At 37.6% G+C, this 17,889-nt stretch overlaps 1 protein-coding gene across 8 annotated transcripts in view; it reads right to left on the bottom strand.

The window, feature by feature from the left end:
- Positions 1 to 17,389, bottom strand: part of LOC104598355 (lysine-specific demethylase JMJ18) — a 49,950-nt gene extending 32,561 nt beyond the window's left edge. Inside the window, exons 1-5 of one of the 8 annotated variants that reach the window (XM_010260383.3) lie at positions 17,034 to 17,388; positions 16,646 to 16,769; positions 16,365 to 16,555; positions 13,832 to 14,141; positions 13,122 to 13,193 (exon numbers count right to left, since the gene is read on the bottom strand). In XM_010260383.3, the coding sequence (XP_010258685.1) occupies positions 13,122 to 13,193; positions 13,832 to 13,993 (234 nt within the window). In that variant the 5' untranslated portion in view covers positions 13,994 to 14,141; positions 16,365 to 16,555; positions 16,646 to 16,769; positions 17,034 to 17,388. Of the gene's footprint in view, positions 1 to 12,153; positions 12,286 to 13,121; positions 13,194 to 13,831; positions 14,142 to 16,364; positions 16,556 to 16,645; positions 16,770 to 16,856; positions 17,005 to 17,033 lie in introns of those variants that run through there. The other 7 variants (XM_010260382.3, XM_088891587.1, XM_010260380.3 and 4 more) reach the window with 7 other exon arrangements.
- Between the last annotated feature and the right edge of the window lie 500 nt (positions 17,390 to 17,889).

The following is a 17,889-nucleotide window of genomic DNA, read 5'->3' as shown; positions in this document are numbered from 1 at the left end:
GGACCTATCCTACTACCTGATGTACCAGGAAGACACGGTATAAGTACATAGAGTTGGACATCACACCACCGGATGAGTGACACACTATAAAGACACATAGGCAGCCATTGCACAAGTAATAGTGACACAACGAAGTATTGAGATAGTAGCATCACATCCCAGTGCATCCATCTCTCCTGCATGCCAGTTGTTCCCCAATCCTTCATCATAGCAGGATCCAATTATGATGGCAAGCCACACTACAATCCCACATCACATGCTTACATTGTGGCATCACAACTTCTTGCTTTAGTACTTAACTATCCGTCATTGGGTTGTCCATTTGGGCCCCCAACGCATTTATTATATGTGAAGTCTCCTATTGCTCATTACATTCCCTCGACACATCCTACATTATAATCAAGATATTATGGAACCTTGTCATACTTTAGGCTTACATCGCGGTGAGACTGTTCTAGTCTCTCATTGCATTCCAATCTTAAAAGAAAATGCATGATTTCACCCAACTCTATGTTTCTCATTGCTAAAACCATCATGATCTCATGTCACAGCGTCACAAACATGCTCCATGATCTCGCCTCACGATTACACATCGGTTTTGTGCCACTCATCACATAGCCTTAATCAACACTTGAACGTTCTTAAAATGACATCTTTTGCAGTGCATGCAATCAAGGTTCTAGAAGGGGTAGTAGCTATAGCCATGCTCACATGCAAATGTCGAGAAAGAGCAGGAACTTGAGTACCAGAGTAATTAAATGGACACATGGCAAAACCCTAACTTGCCCATGTGGTTTAGATCTAACAAACTAACCGCTTTCTGAAGCAGGAAAGTTCCCTCCCTTTTTCTGAGGGAGTTTCTATAAATAGGGGGTCTCTGAGGATCACCACATGCATTCTGATCTAAGCTTTGCATAAGCTCTACTAAACTCAGGACTCAATCTCTCTTGTGAGTCTCTCAGAAACCTCCCCACTCCGCCATCTACGGTCTTTTAGGTAGACCTCTATAGTGCCTTTCCCTCCTACTCAAACCTAGAGTATCAATCAAAACCAAATCTGTTAAGCTGAAGGAAACCTGATTTGTGATCAAGTTTCTGTGAAAATAGATGAACCAGAATTGATCTGTGTGGATCTAAATCTTTTTTGGGGATGAATTAATGATTCTATTATTAGAAGTGTATGCCTTTAGCTCCAATCAGATTGAGTATATTGAATTTTATGAATGAATAAAAGTCAGTTCATTATTGTTTTATGTTTTACTTGGTATGTTTCTATGAATTACCCATTGAACTGGACACTTATGAAACTTGCATTAGTTTAAAAGGTTCTCAACCATTGGATAAAACTTGGGGAATTTATCTTGACAAGGTTGATACTGATGTACTGCCAAAATGGTGGAGCAACTTATCTCAATTGCTAGGGTTAAACCCTAAGTATAGCCAATGGGTGTTTGTAAGAAGAACTGAACATGGACTAATTTCAAGTTAAGCCCTATACCTTGGAGACAAATGGGCAAACCTGAAAAGTTGCTCTTGATTCCAAACTTGATAATGATACTACACTATGTCTTGGAGTCGGCTCCTTTTGATATGCCAACCAGTGAGATTCTCTTAGGGTTAAACACCTAGGTATGTCGAAGCAATTCAGAAAATTACCTAAGTGGGTGATCATTGTGATAAGATCATCCACTATCTCTGATGGAAACCTAAAGCTGCTGGCAATGGATTTCAATTGTTTCTAAAATCTCTTTGCAAAATGTATTTATATTTATGATATAATATTTTATGAAAAAGGTTTGCAAAAGGTTTTAATCTTGGGGTCCATCTGAGCAGGGGATGTGACATTACATCTAGCAATTAGGAAGATGTCCTTCCCTATGAGTAGTGTTTTGATCATTTAGGGTTGAGAGGTCAAGAGCAAAAGACCACTACAAGGCTGAAACCTGATGGGCCTTATCTTATGTCAATCCGTTATCCTTGGGCTTCATAGGGTGGCTAAAACCAAGGGTCACTTAGACTTGAGTGATGGGCCCAGACTGAGAGCCCCATTTGATTAGCTCAAAGGTTCACTGACATTGTTCAGTGAATTCGGCCCATGTGTTACTTGGCATGGGCTGAACCCATATGAACTGATATAAGACCTTTGTGGGTCCCATGCCATACATTAGTCAAGCCCAATAAGGCTTGCAATAGTTATGTTATTGACCCACCTAAAGAAATGGGCCTTAGCCCATCAACTAGTAAGACTAGTTGGACTAATCACATGACAACTTAAGTTGAGTCGTCATGTGCTTTGGATTGAATATGGGTATGGATCTCCATGTTATCTTATGTAATTAGAGACCTACCCAAATCAATTTGGATAAGTCCTAATTACATTGGGATTGAAGTCTATTTAAAGATAAAAGAGGGAGAGTTCGACCACTACTAGTCTTACATCTTTCTTGCACTTTTTCTCTTTTCTCTTATTTCCCAAAAACCCTAATTCAAACCAGCCTTGGGAGCTACTTTTCTTTCATTGTTTCTGTTGCATTTTCTAATGTAACACATCAGAATTGAAGTGGTTTCACAGCTGCACAAATCCAAGCTTGTTGAAGAAGCAGTTCGGCTGAAGACTTGTTATAGGGTCAACCTCGACCATCAATTGTGCCATATTCAGTTGGGAGGCCTATTTGGATCTGAGTATTGAGCATGAGCCACCACTCTGGGAGCTGCAATTTGTGGACTCTGTATCAGGTACACTCGTATTCATTTTGTGAATCAAATCTGATTTGATATAGAGACCACTGATGATGTAGCCGTGGTCCCCACCACTTTATTGTACTCGTATACTACAGTCTTTTATTAGTCTTTAGTTGTTTCAGTCAGTCTACAATTAGTAGTTAGTCTTTTATTTTTGCCATGTAAGCAGTAAGGGTATTTCAGCCCTTTTATCTTTATTTAAGAATTAATATAAATAGAAAGAGGGGGGTGGAAGATAGAGTATTCTCTCCCTTTCTAAATCTCTCCTTTGAATCCTTACTCTCCCCTTCTCTTTTTCTCCCTTCCCCCTCTCTTCTCTTCTCAGTTTTCTTATTAATTACAATCTATCTTTGACTGATTAGTAGTCTTATTTGACTACATGGTATCAGAGCCAACCTAGGGATTCTTGTGATAGCCTAACATGGTCGGCTGCAATAAGAATTTCCTAGGATTGGAAGTTTTAAGCAAATCAAGACCATCGGCTGAGTCTTGGAGATTGTTGGCAGTGTGCGGCTAGCATTGGAGGATGTCCAGCAATCAGGAAGAGTCAGACGAAAGAAAGAACCTTCAAGATTAGGGTTCAGATGTCCAGCAATCAGGATGTCCAGCAATTAGTAGTCTTATTTGACTACATGGTATCAGAGCCAACCTAGGGATTCTTGTGATAGCCTAACATGGTCGGCTGCAATAAGAATTTCCTAGGATTGGAAGTTTTAAGCAAATCATGACCATCGGCTGAGTCTTGGAGATTGTTGGCAGTGTGCGGCTAGCATTGGAGGATGTCCAGCAATCAGGAAGAGTCAGACGAAAGAAAGAACCTTCAAGATTAGGGTTCAGATTTGTTTTGAAGGTGGCGGCTAGAGTTCCACTGAAGTAACTTGATTTTTTTTAAGGTTGATTTATTAAAAGAGTATTCTTTCTTGTTTTCCAAGAGGTGCGGCTGAGAGGTCTCTATCAAAAGATCACTCTTTCTTGTTTTTTAGAGGTGCGACTGAAAGATCTCCCTTCTTGGATTGCCCTTCGTGTTTGACCTATTGAAAGATCATTTTTTCTGGTGATTTTAAGAAGTGCGACTGAGAGATCATACCCTAGACTGGTTGATTTTGATCTGATCTTGGTGTTTCTTGACCTACGACTGGTTCTAAGGTATAAGACCTTGAATCCTAGACTGCCGCCAATTCTGGAACAGCAGTTTTTTAGTTTCAGTCTTACAGACCAAGGTGTCTTTATTCTTGAAAGAACATCAGAGCAGTTTTTTTTTTTTTTTTTTTTTTTTTTTGTTCTGGGTTGTTTGACCTTTACCAAAGTAGGTTCAGCTGTAGCAGTTTCTGGGAGGGATTACCCTTCCTCGGAGATAAAAGAAGGTTTTTTGACCCTTACCTTAACAAAGAATGAAGTTTAAAGGCCAAGGGGAAAGTCTTGTGGGAACTGGTGGTGCTAGTAGCATGCCTGAAAGTAGCTTTCAGATTACCACTGTTAAGTTTGATGGATCAAACTACTTAGAGTGGGCCCAATCAGCCATGATGGCAATTGGGGGCAGAGGAAAGCTAAGTTATTTACTGGGGGATGTGAAGGAACCAGCTAAGGAGGACCAAGTATATGCCAAATGGGTTCAGGAAAACTATTTGGTTATGACATGGCTGTGCAACTCCATGCAGCCACATAACAGCTGAAATTATTTATGGGCAAAAACAACTAAAGAAATCTAGGATATCATGAAAGAGACTTACTCCCAACCCCTTAATATTGCTAGGGCCTATGAGCTGAAATGTAAAGTAAATAACCTTAAACGAAGAGAGAAACCAGTCTCGGTTTATTTTTTAGTCTTGAAATCCTTGTGGCACGAGATTGATCATTTAGAAACAATTGAGTGGGAAAGTTAGAAGGATGCACAAACCTATAAAAAGCAGGTTGAAACTAATAGGGTGTTTGAGTTCCTAGCTGGTCTGAATCTGAGTATGATATTTTGAGACAGTAACTTCTAACAAGAGAAAGTGTGACCTTATCTCAAGCCTACTCTCTAGTGCACAGTGAAGAGAGTAGAAGGAAGGTTATGTTGCAACACCAGCCCCTTGAATCAGCCTTGACAGCATCTAAACCCAATTTCAGGGGTGATAAGGAGAGAGGTATGAAGAAGGAAGACAAGAGGGACTTAATATGTGAACATTGCAAGAAACCAAAGCACACCAAAGAAACATGTTGGAAGTTACACCCTCATCTAGTTCCAGCAAAACTCAGAAATAAGAAAGGGAATGCTAATATGGCTTCATCAGGCACAAAAGTAGCACCACTTGACACACTAGCTGTTGTCTGAGCTGCTTTGACCTAGTTGGAAAATGAGGTTGGAAATTCAGCATCATCATCTCAGTCACCAGTAACAACACCAGCTCCTCCCACTTCAGCCTTTGTTCACTCAAGTACACGGGCCTTAGTTTATCATGCTTCAACTCCAGGTAATACTGAACATTGTTGGGTAATAAACTCAGGTGCATCTGATCATATGATTGGCTTATCCTCACTATTTGCTACCTATCATTTGTCTTTTGGTAGAGACAAGGTGTCTATTGCTGATGGTTCACTTGTTCCCATCTTTGGCAAGGGAGACATCAAGTTGTTAGTGCCATTTCCTTGCCTTTTGTTTTGCATGTTCCTAAACTTAGTACTAACTTGCTTTTAGTTAGTAGAATTACTAAAAACCAGAATTGCTCAATGACTTTTTTTCCTAATCGATGTGTTTTTTAGGATTTGGAGACAAGGAAGGTGATTGGGACTGGCTGTGAGACGAATGAGATCTATCTACTTGGAGGAAGTTCACACTGGGAAGAGAGCGAAGTTAGAGGGTCTTTTGTTTCTCAGTCTATTGGTCAAGTCATGCTTTGGCATAACCAATTGGGTCATTTATCCTTTAGGTCTTTGAAATGCTTGTTTCCTAATTTATTTGAATCTATCCAAATGTCCAGTTTAAAGTATGAAAGTTGTGAGCTTGCAAGGCATTGTAGAACAACCTATCCATTGAATAATAAGAGTAGTGTTCCTTTTGACATTGTGCATACCGATGTTTGGGGACCATATCACATCACTACTATGGGGGGGGTACAAATACTTCTTGCTATTTGTTTATGACTACACCCGGTTTTCTTGGGTCTACTTGATGCGTTCTCGAGATGAGGTTCCTGCCTTGACCCGGATCTTTCATCAGATGATTTTAACCCAGTTTGGGGAAAAATCAAAATTTTTAGATCTGACAATGCGAAAAAGTACTTTAAAATATCCCTAGCCTCATATTTCCTTGACCATGGGATTATCCATCTGAGTACCTGCCCTCATACCCCTTAGCAGAACGGGGTGACTGAGAGAAAGAATAGGCACATATTGGAGGTAGCTACAAGTATCATATTTAACTCCAATGTGCCTATACGTTTATGGGGAGATGCTATTCTCATAGCTATTTATCTCATCATCCGAATTCCTTCGCAGGTTCTTAACATGAAACCTCCATTCACTCTTTTGTATCCTGATAAAGAGTTGTTCTCTGTTCCCTTTAAAACCTTTGGATGTACTTGTTTTGTTCAAACTCTTGGCCATCACCAGTCCAAATTTGATCCTAAAGTCTCAAAATGTATTTTCCTTGGTTATGCACAAACTCAAAAGGGATATTGCTACTATAAACCAACCTCAGGAAGAGATTTGTCTCTATGGATGTCACTTTCTTTGAGGATGTACCTTATTATCCTAAGGTTTCTTCTCAGGGGGAGAGTAGTGAGGCTGGGATTAATACATCTAAAGTTCCTTTACCTGTTCCATTGAGTGAAGAGGGATGTAATGGGGAAGGCTATCAGAAATGTCGGGATTTGAGAGTTTATCACAGATGGTGGAGGCAGGTTGATTTCGGTCATCAACAGTCCAAGCCATCCCCAATTCCTTCTACAAATCCAGATCAAAGTACTACAACTCCTCCATCTCCCGTTATAGATGAGCCCCCCACTATTGAGCCTTCACCATCTTTTGTTGAGCCCTTACCTCCACTGGATGATCTTGAACTCCCAATTGCAATCCGTAAAGGGAAACACCATTGCACCTCATCCATAGCTCATTGTATCTCACAATTCTTGTCATATGATCATTTGTCTCCTTCATACAAGTCCTTCCTTGCATCCATTGCTGATATTCCCATTCCTAGAACAGTTCAGGAAGCCCTGCCAATTCCAGAGTGGAAGGATGCAATGATGGTAGAAATGGATGCCCTTCTGAGAAATAATACTTGGGAGCTAGTTGATCAACCTAAGAGGAAGAAACCAATTGGATGTCGATGGGTGTTTACTGTGAAACATAATGTTGATGGTTCCATTGAAAGGTATAAGGCCCGGTTAGTTGCAAAGGGATTTATTTAGACTTATGGTATAGATTACTTGGAGACTTTTGCACCAGTAAAAAAGATGACCACTATCAAAGTGTTATTATCTCTTGTAGCCAGTTATTCTTGGCCCTTGTTCCAGATGGATGTTAAAAATGTCTTCCTCAATGGAGAGTTGCAAGAAGAAGTGTACATGCAGTTGCCTCCTGGTTTTTATAGTACACAGACAGGTAAGAAGGTTTGCCGACTGAGTAAAGCCCTGTATGGACTAAAACAGTCCCCTAGAGCTTGGTTTGATAGATTCAGACAAGCCCTTGAAAAGTTTGGCTATGTATAGGCTCAGTTAGATCACACTTTGTTCATTAAGAAGGTGGATTCTTCCTTAACTTTGCTTGCTGTATATGTGGATAATATTGTAGTAACAGGGAATGATAACAGTGAGATTAAGTCTCTTAAGCAACTTCTCGATCAAGAGTTTGAGGTAAAAGACCTAGGAGAGCTACGATATTTCTTGGGTATTGAGGTAACTCGGTCCAAGCATGGAATCTTTGTTTCTCAAAGGAAGTATGTCCTTGATTTGTTGGAGGAAACAAGAAAGTTGGGTGGTAAGCCAGCTGACACACCTATTGAACAGAATCACAGGATCAGTGCAAAAGGAGGAGAGCCTCTTGAAAATAAAGCTATGTTCCAACAGTTGGCTGGAAAACTCCTTTATCTTTGTCTCACACAACCAGACATCATCTATGCAATTAGTGTTGTTAGTCAGTACATGCGCTCTCCTAGAACTACTCATCTACTTGTTGTTGAGAGGATATTGGCATATTTGAAGAGGTGTCCAGGCAAAGGTATACTGTTTAAGAATAATAATCACATGAAAATAGAAGTTTATACAGATTCTGATTGTGCCAGTTGTGTTGATGATAGAAGGTCTATCTCTAGATATTGTGCCTTTGTAGGAGGTAACCTAGTTTCTTGGAGGAGTAACAAACAAAATGTTGTTTCTCGTTCCAATGTTGAAGCTGAATATCAGTCCATGGCAAATGGTGTGGCTGAAATACTATGGTTGCAATCACTGTTTGAATAATTGGGTATTACCTATGAGAAGCCTTTAATGTTGTACTGTGATAATCAAGCTACTATTAATATAGCCCATAATCCAGTACAACATGATAGAACTAAGTATATCGAAATGGATCGACATTTTATTAGGGAAAGGGTTGCATCTCAAGAAGTATGTCTTCCATATATCACCTCCAACATGCAGTTTGCCAATCTTCTCACCAAGGAAGTTTCAAAGAAGAAGTTAGAAGCAGATCTATGCAAGTTGGGAATGACAAACATCTATTCCCAACTTGAGGGCGAGTGTAAAGACCACTGATGATGTAGTCGTGGTCCCCACAACTTTATTGTACTCGTATATCTACAGTCTTTTATTAGTCATTAGTTATTTCAGTTAGTCTGCAATTAGTAGTTAGTTATTTCAATCAGTCTACAATTAGTAGTTAGTCTTTTATTTTTGCCATGTAAGCAGTAAGGGTATTTCAGCCCTTTTATCTTTACTTAAGAATTAATATAAATAGAAAGAGGGGAGTGGCAGATAGAGTATTCTCTCCCTTTCTAAATCTCTCCTTCGAATCCTTACTCTCCCCTTCTCCTTTTCTCCCTTCCCTCTCTCTTCTCTTCTCAGTTTTCTTATTAAATTACACTCTATCTTTGACTGATTAGTAGTCTTATTTGACTACAGATCTAATGCTAGATTGATCCTAGGAGAATCCGATTCTCAGGTTCGGGCTGAAATTTTTTGGAATTCAGCCATAAACCCTAGCCAGTTCAGCCAACATACATATGTTTTTCAGTCCGTTCAACATCTATGGCCTCCTTCTTTCCTAAGTTATTTTTGGTGTGTTTGTATACCTCTGGTTGCATCAACAGAAGTGCTGTTAGGTTGCATGTGGCAAAAATCAGCATTGGGAGTAAGTCTGTTTGGACTGAAATTGTAGTTTTCTGTTGTTCCTACTTTGTTTTATAATGGCTTTAGACAATTAGCAACAACTAGGAATGCATTTTTTTACTGGATGAAATGCTAAAGATATCCTTTACCTCATCTCCATTGTTCCTCTGAATGGCTTAAATTACCTAGAGTTGTCCAAGGTAGTTAGACTTCTTGAGAAAGGGAGGGAGGGAGAAAATTATATGATTATGAAGATTATGTTATGGTTGCTGTCATTTATGAAACCGACAATAAGAAAAAACTTTATGTGGGCTGAGACAGCTAGAGATATATGGGAACAAGCTAAAGCAACATATGATGAGCAGAGACTACGTGATATGCATGTATATGTGATATGTGATACGCATGCTGTTCATTATTTGCATGTGATGCATGCTATGATGAGACCATTAAGACAGCTAGAGATTTATGGCTCGAGATGAATCAGATCAAAGTCCATGATCATCATGTTTTGATGTTTATGTGATATGCACGTTGTTTATTATTTGCATGTGATGCATGCTACGATGAGACCATTAAGACTACATAAATCTCCCTTACGTTAAATATTTAAATTGTGCATGGGATGTTATGAACATCACATGTGGCCTTCCACTATTGTAGAGTGGATGTGTTGTCACTTGTTGTGCCTTGTGAGCATGTATGCCATAGATATATATGGGGCTATTCCTACGAAGAGAACACATGAACACCCTATTAAATATGAGATATGATGGGGTAGGATACCATTAAATTTCAAGAAACTATTACATGAGGGGTTTGACGATATCCTGCACCTTTCAAGAAGGTAGGTCTGACTTGCTTGAGATATGATGGGGTAGGATACCATTAAATACCAAGAAACTAAGAATATGGACCAAGAAACTATTATGTGAGGCCCATATATCTTAAGGACCAAGAGATACATTGGAACTTGCTTGAGAAAGCATTGAACAAGAGTTATTCACCCATTGAAAACTGGTGAACCAAGAACTTATCATGTGAGGTTAACCAGGGTTTGATGGGAACCCAATCCCCACTAGAAATCCTTTAAATGAGGATTTTCATTTCTCATTAAAGGAGTGTGATATCCGAAGAATTAGTGGGAAGCGCCATTACGGTTTAATGACACAAAATCATATGGTTTAAAGTGAATAGACCAGGAACTAATTAGAACCAATATCTTTCTACAGATTTAATTGGCAAATTTGAACCCACTCGCTAAGACCCTACACACAAACCAACTAACTGGACCCAAATTCCAAGATTGGCTAAGGAATTTAAGAATAGTTCTAAATTCCAAAAAGAAAGCTTACATCCTAACTAAACTGGTCCCATAACCCCCTATAAATAATGCAAACCTTGAAGAAGAATTTGCATATGATAAGCAGAAAGAGGATGACATGCAGGTCAGATGTTACATGTTGGAAGATGCAGCTAGCATCCTTGCTCACCTACAAGATTTGTATGGTGAAAGAAGCCGCTCAGTAAGATAGAGATATCTAAGAACCTCTTTAGGTTGAGAATGTCGGAGGGACAGTTGGTAAATGGCCACTGTCTTAAAATGATAGATCACATTGAACAACTTGAAAGGCTGGGATTTGTGTTGGACCCCGACTTGGTTATTGACCTGATTTTGCAATCCCTTCTAGACTTCTTTTCTCAGTTCATGATGAACTTTCACATGAACAAGATGGAGTGCACACCATCTGAGCTCCTAAACATGCTGGTAACCACAGAGGGAACCGTAAAGAAGCCTAATGCCAAGGATATGATCCTTGCTGTGGGCAATGCTTCATCTTCAAAAGGAAAATCCAGCAAGAAGAAGCAGGGTCCAAAAGCTAATGGAGGGATCAAGAAGGAGAAAGCTAAGAACGCCAAGAAGAAAAGAAAGTGCTTCCACTACAGGAGAATGGACATTTGAAGAAGAACTACAAAGAGTACCTCCCAAGTCTAAAAGGGCAAGGACAAGCCTTCAGAAGGTAAGTCATCATTACTCATTGTGGAGGTGAACATTTGTGCATCCATGTAAGATCTAAAGAGAAGTAGAAGGCTGAGGGACAGTGAGTGGACCCTACGAGCAGGAAATGGAGCAAAAGTTGTTGCTTTAGTTGTGGGGACCTATGGCTTGCCACTGCCATTAGGGTTGAGTTTAGAACTCAATAATTGTCTTTATGCTGTAGATGCAGTTAGGAATTTGATTTCTTTCAGTTTTAGACAGTTTATACAATTACCTTTACAAACAATAGTTATTTGATTTATTTTGGAAATAAATTTTATTGTTCTGAAACTTTGATGGATGGTTTATATCTCATCAATTTTGATGGTTCCTTAGAAACATTGAGCATGATAATATTGTTTTCATTCCCAAAAGGCCAAGAAAAGTGATTAGTCCCAAGTATATGTGGCACCTGAGGCTAAGTCATATTGAAGAGGACAAGATAAACAAGTTGGCTAAGGATGGACAATTGGGTTCATTCATCTTAGAGCACTACCTAACTTGTGAATTGTGCCTTCTAGGAAAAATGACAAAGCTGCCCTTTGTAAGACATGGGGAAAGGACTGTAAACATACTTGCCATCATACATTGTGATGTGTGTGGGTCCTTATATGTTACACAGTGAAAACATGTACAGTGATACAAGTATGCCTATGTAAACCTGTATTTAGCTTGCTTCCTTTCTACATTTTCTCATGTACTCTCCTTTGCTAACTCTTTCTCTCAAAAAAAAGAAAAAAAAAAACAAGTGTGGTAAAACCAGTTTGGAAGTACACCTGGATTTTGCTCCCCTTCTCTTGTATGATTTTCAGTTATTCCTAACTTCTTTAAATGAGTTATTGTTATCTATTAAAGAAAAACATGTTCATCCACAAAGAGAAGTGTTGACAAATAGGCCATCATGTTACGGGCTCTTTTCCGGGCCTTATTTTTGGACTTTCTTTACTAATGGATCATGGACCTTAAATTTCTCTAACATTCTTATTGCTGACACCTAACAACCAAGGGCGTTATTGTAATTATCTTTTATTCAGTTACACAGTTAATGTTAAAAGCAATGGGGCCTCACATTGGCTCCCACAATTGAAGGGGATTGGAGAGATTTCTTCTTCATTCTCTTCTTCTCTTTCTCCTCTTCTCTTCTACTGTTTTCTCCTTCATTCTCTACCAATTTTCTGCTTTTATTTCTTAATTTTTATTGCTGCACAAGACAAGTAGAAGAAAATAGAGTTGAGAGTTTTGTTGATTAGAAGACTTGATTACAGAAGAAAAGAAGATAAAGAGGAAAAAAGATAGAGAAAGAGAAGAGAAAAGAAAGAAAAGGTTCGAGAGAGCAAAAGCATGGGCTGCTAGCCCTTCTTGTTGGTATTTATAATAAAATGAACAATAACAGAATTTCCCTCATACAACAACAAATAGAAATAAAGTCCAAATATGATACCAGAAAGGCATGATATCTGAAAAAATGATAAACAATCAACTGGTATCATAAAAAGTGGTAACTATCAATCAGATAGTATTCATCAAAATTCACAGAGGGATTTCAATTGATCAAAGTTCTTCCAGTACCATACCCTTCCAACTTCATAGATATTGCCAATATTTATGTTGTACTATTATAAAAAGAAACAAATATGTTATAATCCAATATAGAGCATCATGGACTAAAGATAACTTGATTCTCTAATAAGTAAACAGGATCAAAGACCTCTACATGGGTATCTGAGTTAGATAGCGTTCTATGAAACTATGTGGCCAATTAAATACATTTAAGTCCTTTGCATGGGGTGAAGTATGCAAAAAAAGGGTCATTGCTTGGTGTAATGATAAAATCTCAGGCTGGTAAACACAAGTTTGAGGGTGAGACCAGCCATTTTGTGGAAAATATGCCAAAGGTTAGGACTATATCCAGTCCACCCCACCCAAGACTCCAGATAGCTGGACCACCATTGGGTAATGGCCTTTTTAGTATGAAAAAGCAAAAAGGAGCCACATTATTGTAAAAGTTAAATTTATAATCCCCTTGAATTTGTATACCTTCCTGTGTCGGGGACTGCCCGGTGCTTCAGGAGTACCATCATTGTGTTTGGCATGCCTTAAGTACTGGTCCTGTGGAAAGCTATTATTAGAATGTGCAATGGGTTGAATTGCAAATTCAATAAAGTAAAAAAAAAAATGCAATGTCACTGCCCTCTCTAACTTGCTAGCCATAACCATAAGCAACAAAATGTTAACAGTACAATTAATGAATACTATCATAATCAAGTACTTCTCTTTTTCTTTTCACTTTTAGGATTCACCTAGGATTAGAAATTGATTTGATGAATTATAAATGGGAACTCATGGAAACCAAGAAGTTTCAGTGTGGATGCATAGGTAAGGTGATCACAGACACTTGATCAACAATTTTTCTTTTATTATTACTTTGACAGATAAGACACCTGAGTAACTATGGCATATATGCATAGCAATGTTGAAGAGCTTAACATGTACTTTTCTGTTTAAAAAGACGAAAAGTAAACATCAAATATGGGAGAACTTCTCATCATGAACCTTAGAATGTTAATCCTAGAAATTATAAAATGATCCAAATAACATAATACAGATTAAGACATTAAGTCAAAGGGGGACTTGGCAGAAATTCAGTGGCAGGTGATAAAATAAGTCAAGATGTGACGATGAGATCAAAATATACAGAAAATATTGTAGAAAAGAAGGCCATGTAATGGTAAAGGATAAAAAAGCACCTTCATGGATTTTTCACAGTCAGACTCATCTCCAGAACTAATATCTAATAAACCATAATGGATCCAATTTCTCCGCCTAACAGATCGTTTAACCTTCACTTCCTCACAGTTGCTAGGTTCTACATCTAGCTTTATAGGTTGAGGATCAATGACTGCTTCCATTCCAAAACTCCGTTAAACGGATGAAGTGTGATCTGATTCCCTTTTAATGCTAAAGCATACATCAAAGGGAATATTTCCATGACTTGAGATTCCTGGATGTTCTTCTGTCAAACAATTCTGAAAACATTTTGTCCCCATCGATATTTAACTGCAAGGCAAAAGATAGATGATTTACACAAAGCTGATATGAAAGTTTTTAGCATTCTAAAATTACAAACAATACTGAACAAGCCAACCAATATAAAAATTACCCTATGACACTACCACCAGTAGCTAAGGGTTTTCTTGTGTATTTGGTTTAAAACTTGAAACAGCATATTTAGCCTGTCTAGATATGATCCATAACCTGGTGCTAACAAAGTTTAAAAAAAAATGCTAGCTTCTATCTAATTCCTAATGCAGATTGAGCCTCTAATTAACAATGAGTTAAATCTCTCACAATTAGTCATCTCATGGACCAAAAATTTCAGTTCAGCTCCCTGGAAATACAGACATGTTTTCAGGGAAATCAATATCCTAGCAAAGAGATTCAATTCTACTTTTAGCTGGATAAGGGCTGCAAATGGGTTGGTGGATGTGTTGGCAAAGCAGAGTTAACAGGCCTATTTTATTTTGGGAAAAGCTGTAACCTGATGTATTTTGGGGCTTTCATGTAACTTGAATGTGAAATTTGGGGATGACACTCTATTCATCAAGTTGTATTAACTACTTTTTAATTAAAATTAATGAATTTATTTTCTGCTGATCAAAAAATAAATCTCCCACTACCAGTCTTCCACTTATTCCACCTGAAGCTAGTTTGGCATAGGAATTATTAGGACCAGAGGCCAACCCAGAAAATTTCACCTTTTTTCTTCCTTTTGTGGGGGAGTGGTTGTCATTAATGGGAAATTATAAAATTTTCTAAAAGGCTCTGTAAAATATTTGGTATTTTAAACAAGTATACACTATTAGAATCAAAATTAAAGGCAAGATTTTGTTTTTCTTTTTTTTTGAAAGTATAAGTTAAAGTATTTCACTAAGATCAAAGAGCCAAAGTACAGTGAGGCCTCCGTACAAGGAGAAGCTGTAAAGGCGAGATTTTGTGTGAAATATATTAGTAATTCAACCCAATTCATTTATATAGTCACAAGGATACCTTCTTTCTATACTATTCTTTTGAACCTTTTCTTCAAATGCAATATAATATTTATCATCTTCATTACCTAAGTTAACATTCAGAGTTTAGGATTAATCAAATTAACAATCTAAAAAGATCTTAAGAAAACTTACTGCGGGGAACCTGGGGATGGTTATTTTTGTTTATTGCTTTTTTTTTCTCTCTTTATGGGAAACCAAGCAACTTGCTATGGACCTAGTAGTGGCTTTTTTATGCACTAATGATAAACTAAAATTGTTCTCTTGGGGGTAAGGTATCAAAAGTTCAACTTTTCTTATTTCTTGGGTGGAGGCATATTCGAGAGCAACCAGGAAAAATATTTGCCTATCAAAAGACATGAAAACTTTACTATGTTATCGAAAATTGATGACCAGCCCCTTGGGTTCTGCCATTGAGTCTTACATCCATTTAGATTATCTATCTTAGTGTAATTATTATGGATAGAAAGAACTGCACATAATTCTAATCCAACTTAATAAAAAGGAAAAAATGCAAGGGTTTCCATCTAGCAAGTCTTCACAATTAGAAGATGAATTTCAGTGTGATATTTTTTTTTTTTTGATAATTGAATTTCAGTGTGATATTTTAAAGAACACCATGACCTAATTCAACAATGGACTGAAAGCCAAGGCCTGTATAAGGTCAGGCTAGACCACCCTATAAAACCAGCAGAGAAATTGGCTAAACATAACAAAAATTTCCATCATGCACTAGATAACCCAACTGTGGTGTATGGAGTCTAAGTTAGCAACATGACAGAGAATAAGCTGCAGTTTATGGTCTTAATGTTTCTGGCAGAACATCAGGTAACTACCAGAAAAATGCCATCTTTGTGAAGGCCTCTTTATCAGGAAGAAAATGCAAAGGCTCTTCATTGATATACAGGATTGAAGAATTAAAATTAGATGCTAAATTTATATTCAGTTTAATATTACAAGAGTACAATATCAATTGCATACAAACAAAAGATCTGAACTTGAGTTCAGATTATGATAACCAATGCCAGATCTAACTCATAAATAGTTCAGTTTTTATCTAACTGTGGAATTGTAGGCACCGATTCAAAAATTAAAAGCATGTATGAGCCTGCATAGAAGATGGATAAATAGGGAAAAAAAACATGAATATGAACAAGAAGAATAAATAAGCAACAAGCCTCTAGGAACCAAAAGATGGATGGCCGTATTTAACAGGATCAAAGAACAAACTAACCTCCTGAAGAATTTTCCTGTTTTCCATGAAAACTGTTTTATTAGCCACAGAAGATCATGAATCCCAACCAACAAATCTCCATGCAGAGCGAAATTTTGAAGGGGGAAAAACCACTGTTCTCACCTAGAACAGGAAATCAAAACAAGCCCAATTCACAAAATATCCAAAACTAACTGCCAGACAATAATTTCCTGCACAAACCCCACAGAAAAGAACGTTATTGTAACCCCAAAATTCAACAAAATATGGTCTCATGGAGAGAGAAAATAAAATATTCGTACCCAACTCCCCGGTACTTCTATTTTTCCCTGTTTTGCAGAAGAGCAATAGAGAAAGAACGTAGATAGAACCCAACCTTCAACTAAACCAACAAATGATCCAAACCCAATTTGCTTTCTAGCCGAGCTAACACAAAATAACATATTTGATCCACTATCATTAATTAAAAACCAATAGATAATTATTTAAATTTAAAATAAAGAAACAAATTACCTAAAAATGGAGAAACCAATGACCCAATTGAAGATAAATTATACCCCAAAAAAATGACTTCATCATATCAATGAAAAGAGAAGAGCACCCACATGATTTTTCTCAAGACTCAATGAAACACAGTAGTATCTAACCAAAACTACCCAGAAAAAAAAAAGGAAAATACAGAAAAGATACCTTAAAAGAAGCTAAAATTCGATAGCGTCGTTGTACCGTAGGTTCCCTCTATTTCTTCAATTAAATTAAATTAATCACAATAATAATGTCATAAATATGGTAAGATAAGGACTACTTTGTCAGATGAGACTAATGGCTTTCTGTTTTCCATTCCCTCTGAGAGTTGGAGAGAGAAGAGAGTTTTAGAGAGAGAAAGAATCCGAAAAATTACAGCTCAAGGAGATGGAGGGAAGAGAGTCAACCAACGACCCTCACACGCACGCTCTCACTAACCGAAATCTCTGAAAGACGGAAGGCTAAACCAATCAAAACAACTAACCACGACAAACAATCCTCTCTCTCTCTCTTTCCTCTTTCTATGTACTTTCTTTTTCTTTTGAAAATGAAAAATTTAAAACAATTAAAAAAGAGAGAAAATTAGGTAGTACTGTCCTATTGCAATTATGATAGTACCTAAATCTGTACAAGCTCTTTTCAAATCAAACCCTAAGTGAACCCATTATGTAACCATACGTGAAACCACAATGATTAGATGAAGTTATGGATGTAATTAGTATGTCATGCTTCTGCGTGGTAAATTTCTGTACTGTAGGACTACGACCTACACAAATTAATCAATAATCAATAATTATCCGACCAGATTGAAGTACTTTAGTTATGGTAGTCCTTGGAATAGCGTAGCTCCAGAGTACCGTATGCGTGTGATTAAAGAAAAGTAAAGAAAAATAAAATTTCTCATGGTCTTTAATTCTTTGTTTTTTTCTTATACCCTTAGTCTTAACAAAATTACGAAAATGCACCTTAACGTGTTTGACCAAGGAGATTGTTCGTTGCTCTGTTCAGATCCATTACTCCA

The sequence above is a fragment of the Nelumbo nucifera genome, chromosome 7, assembly GCF_055504915.1.
Source record: "Nelumbo nucifera cultivar China Antique chromosome 7, China Antique-T2T, whole genome shotgun sequence".
Taxonomy (NCBI): Eukaryota; Viridiplantae; Streptophyta; class Magnoliopsida; order Proteales; family Nelumbonaceae; genus Nelumbo; species Nelumbo nucifera.
The sequence above is the reverse complement of the archived record's forward strand: the minus strand, read 5'-3'. Positions and strand labels throughout refer to the sequence as shown.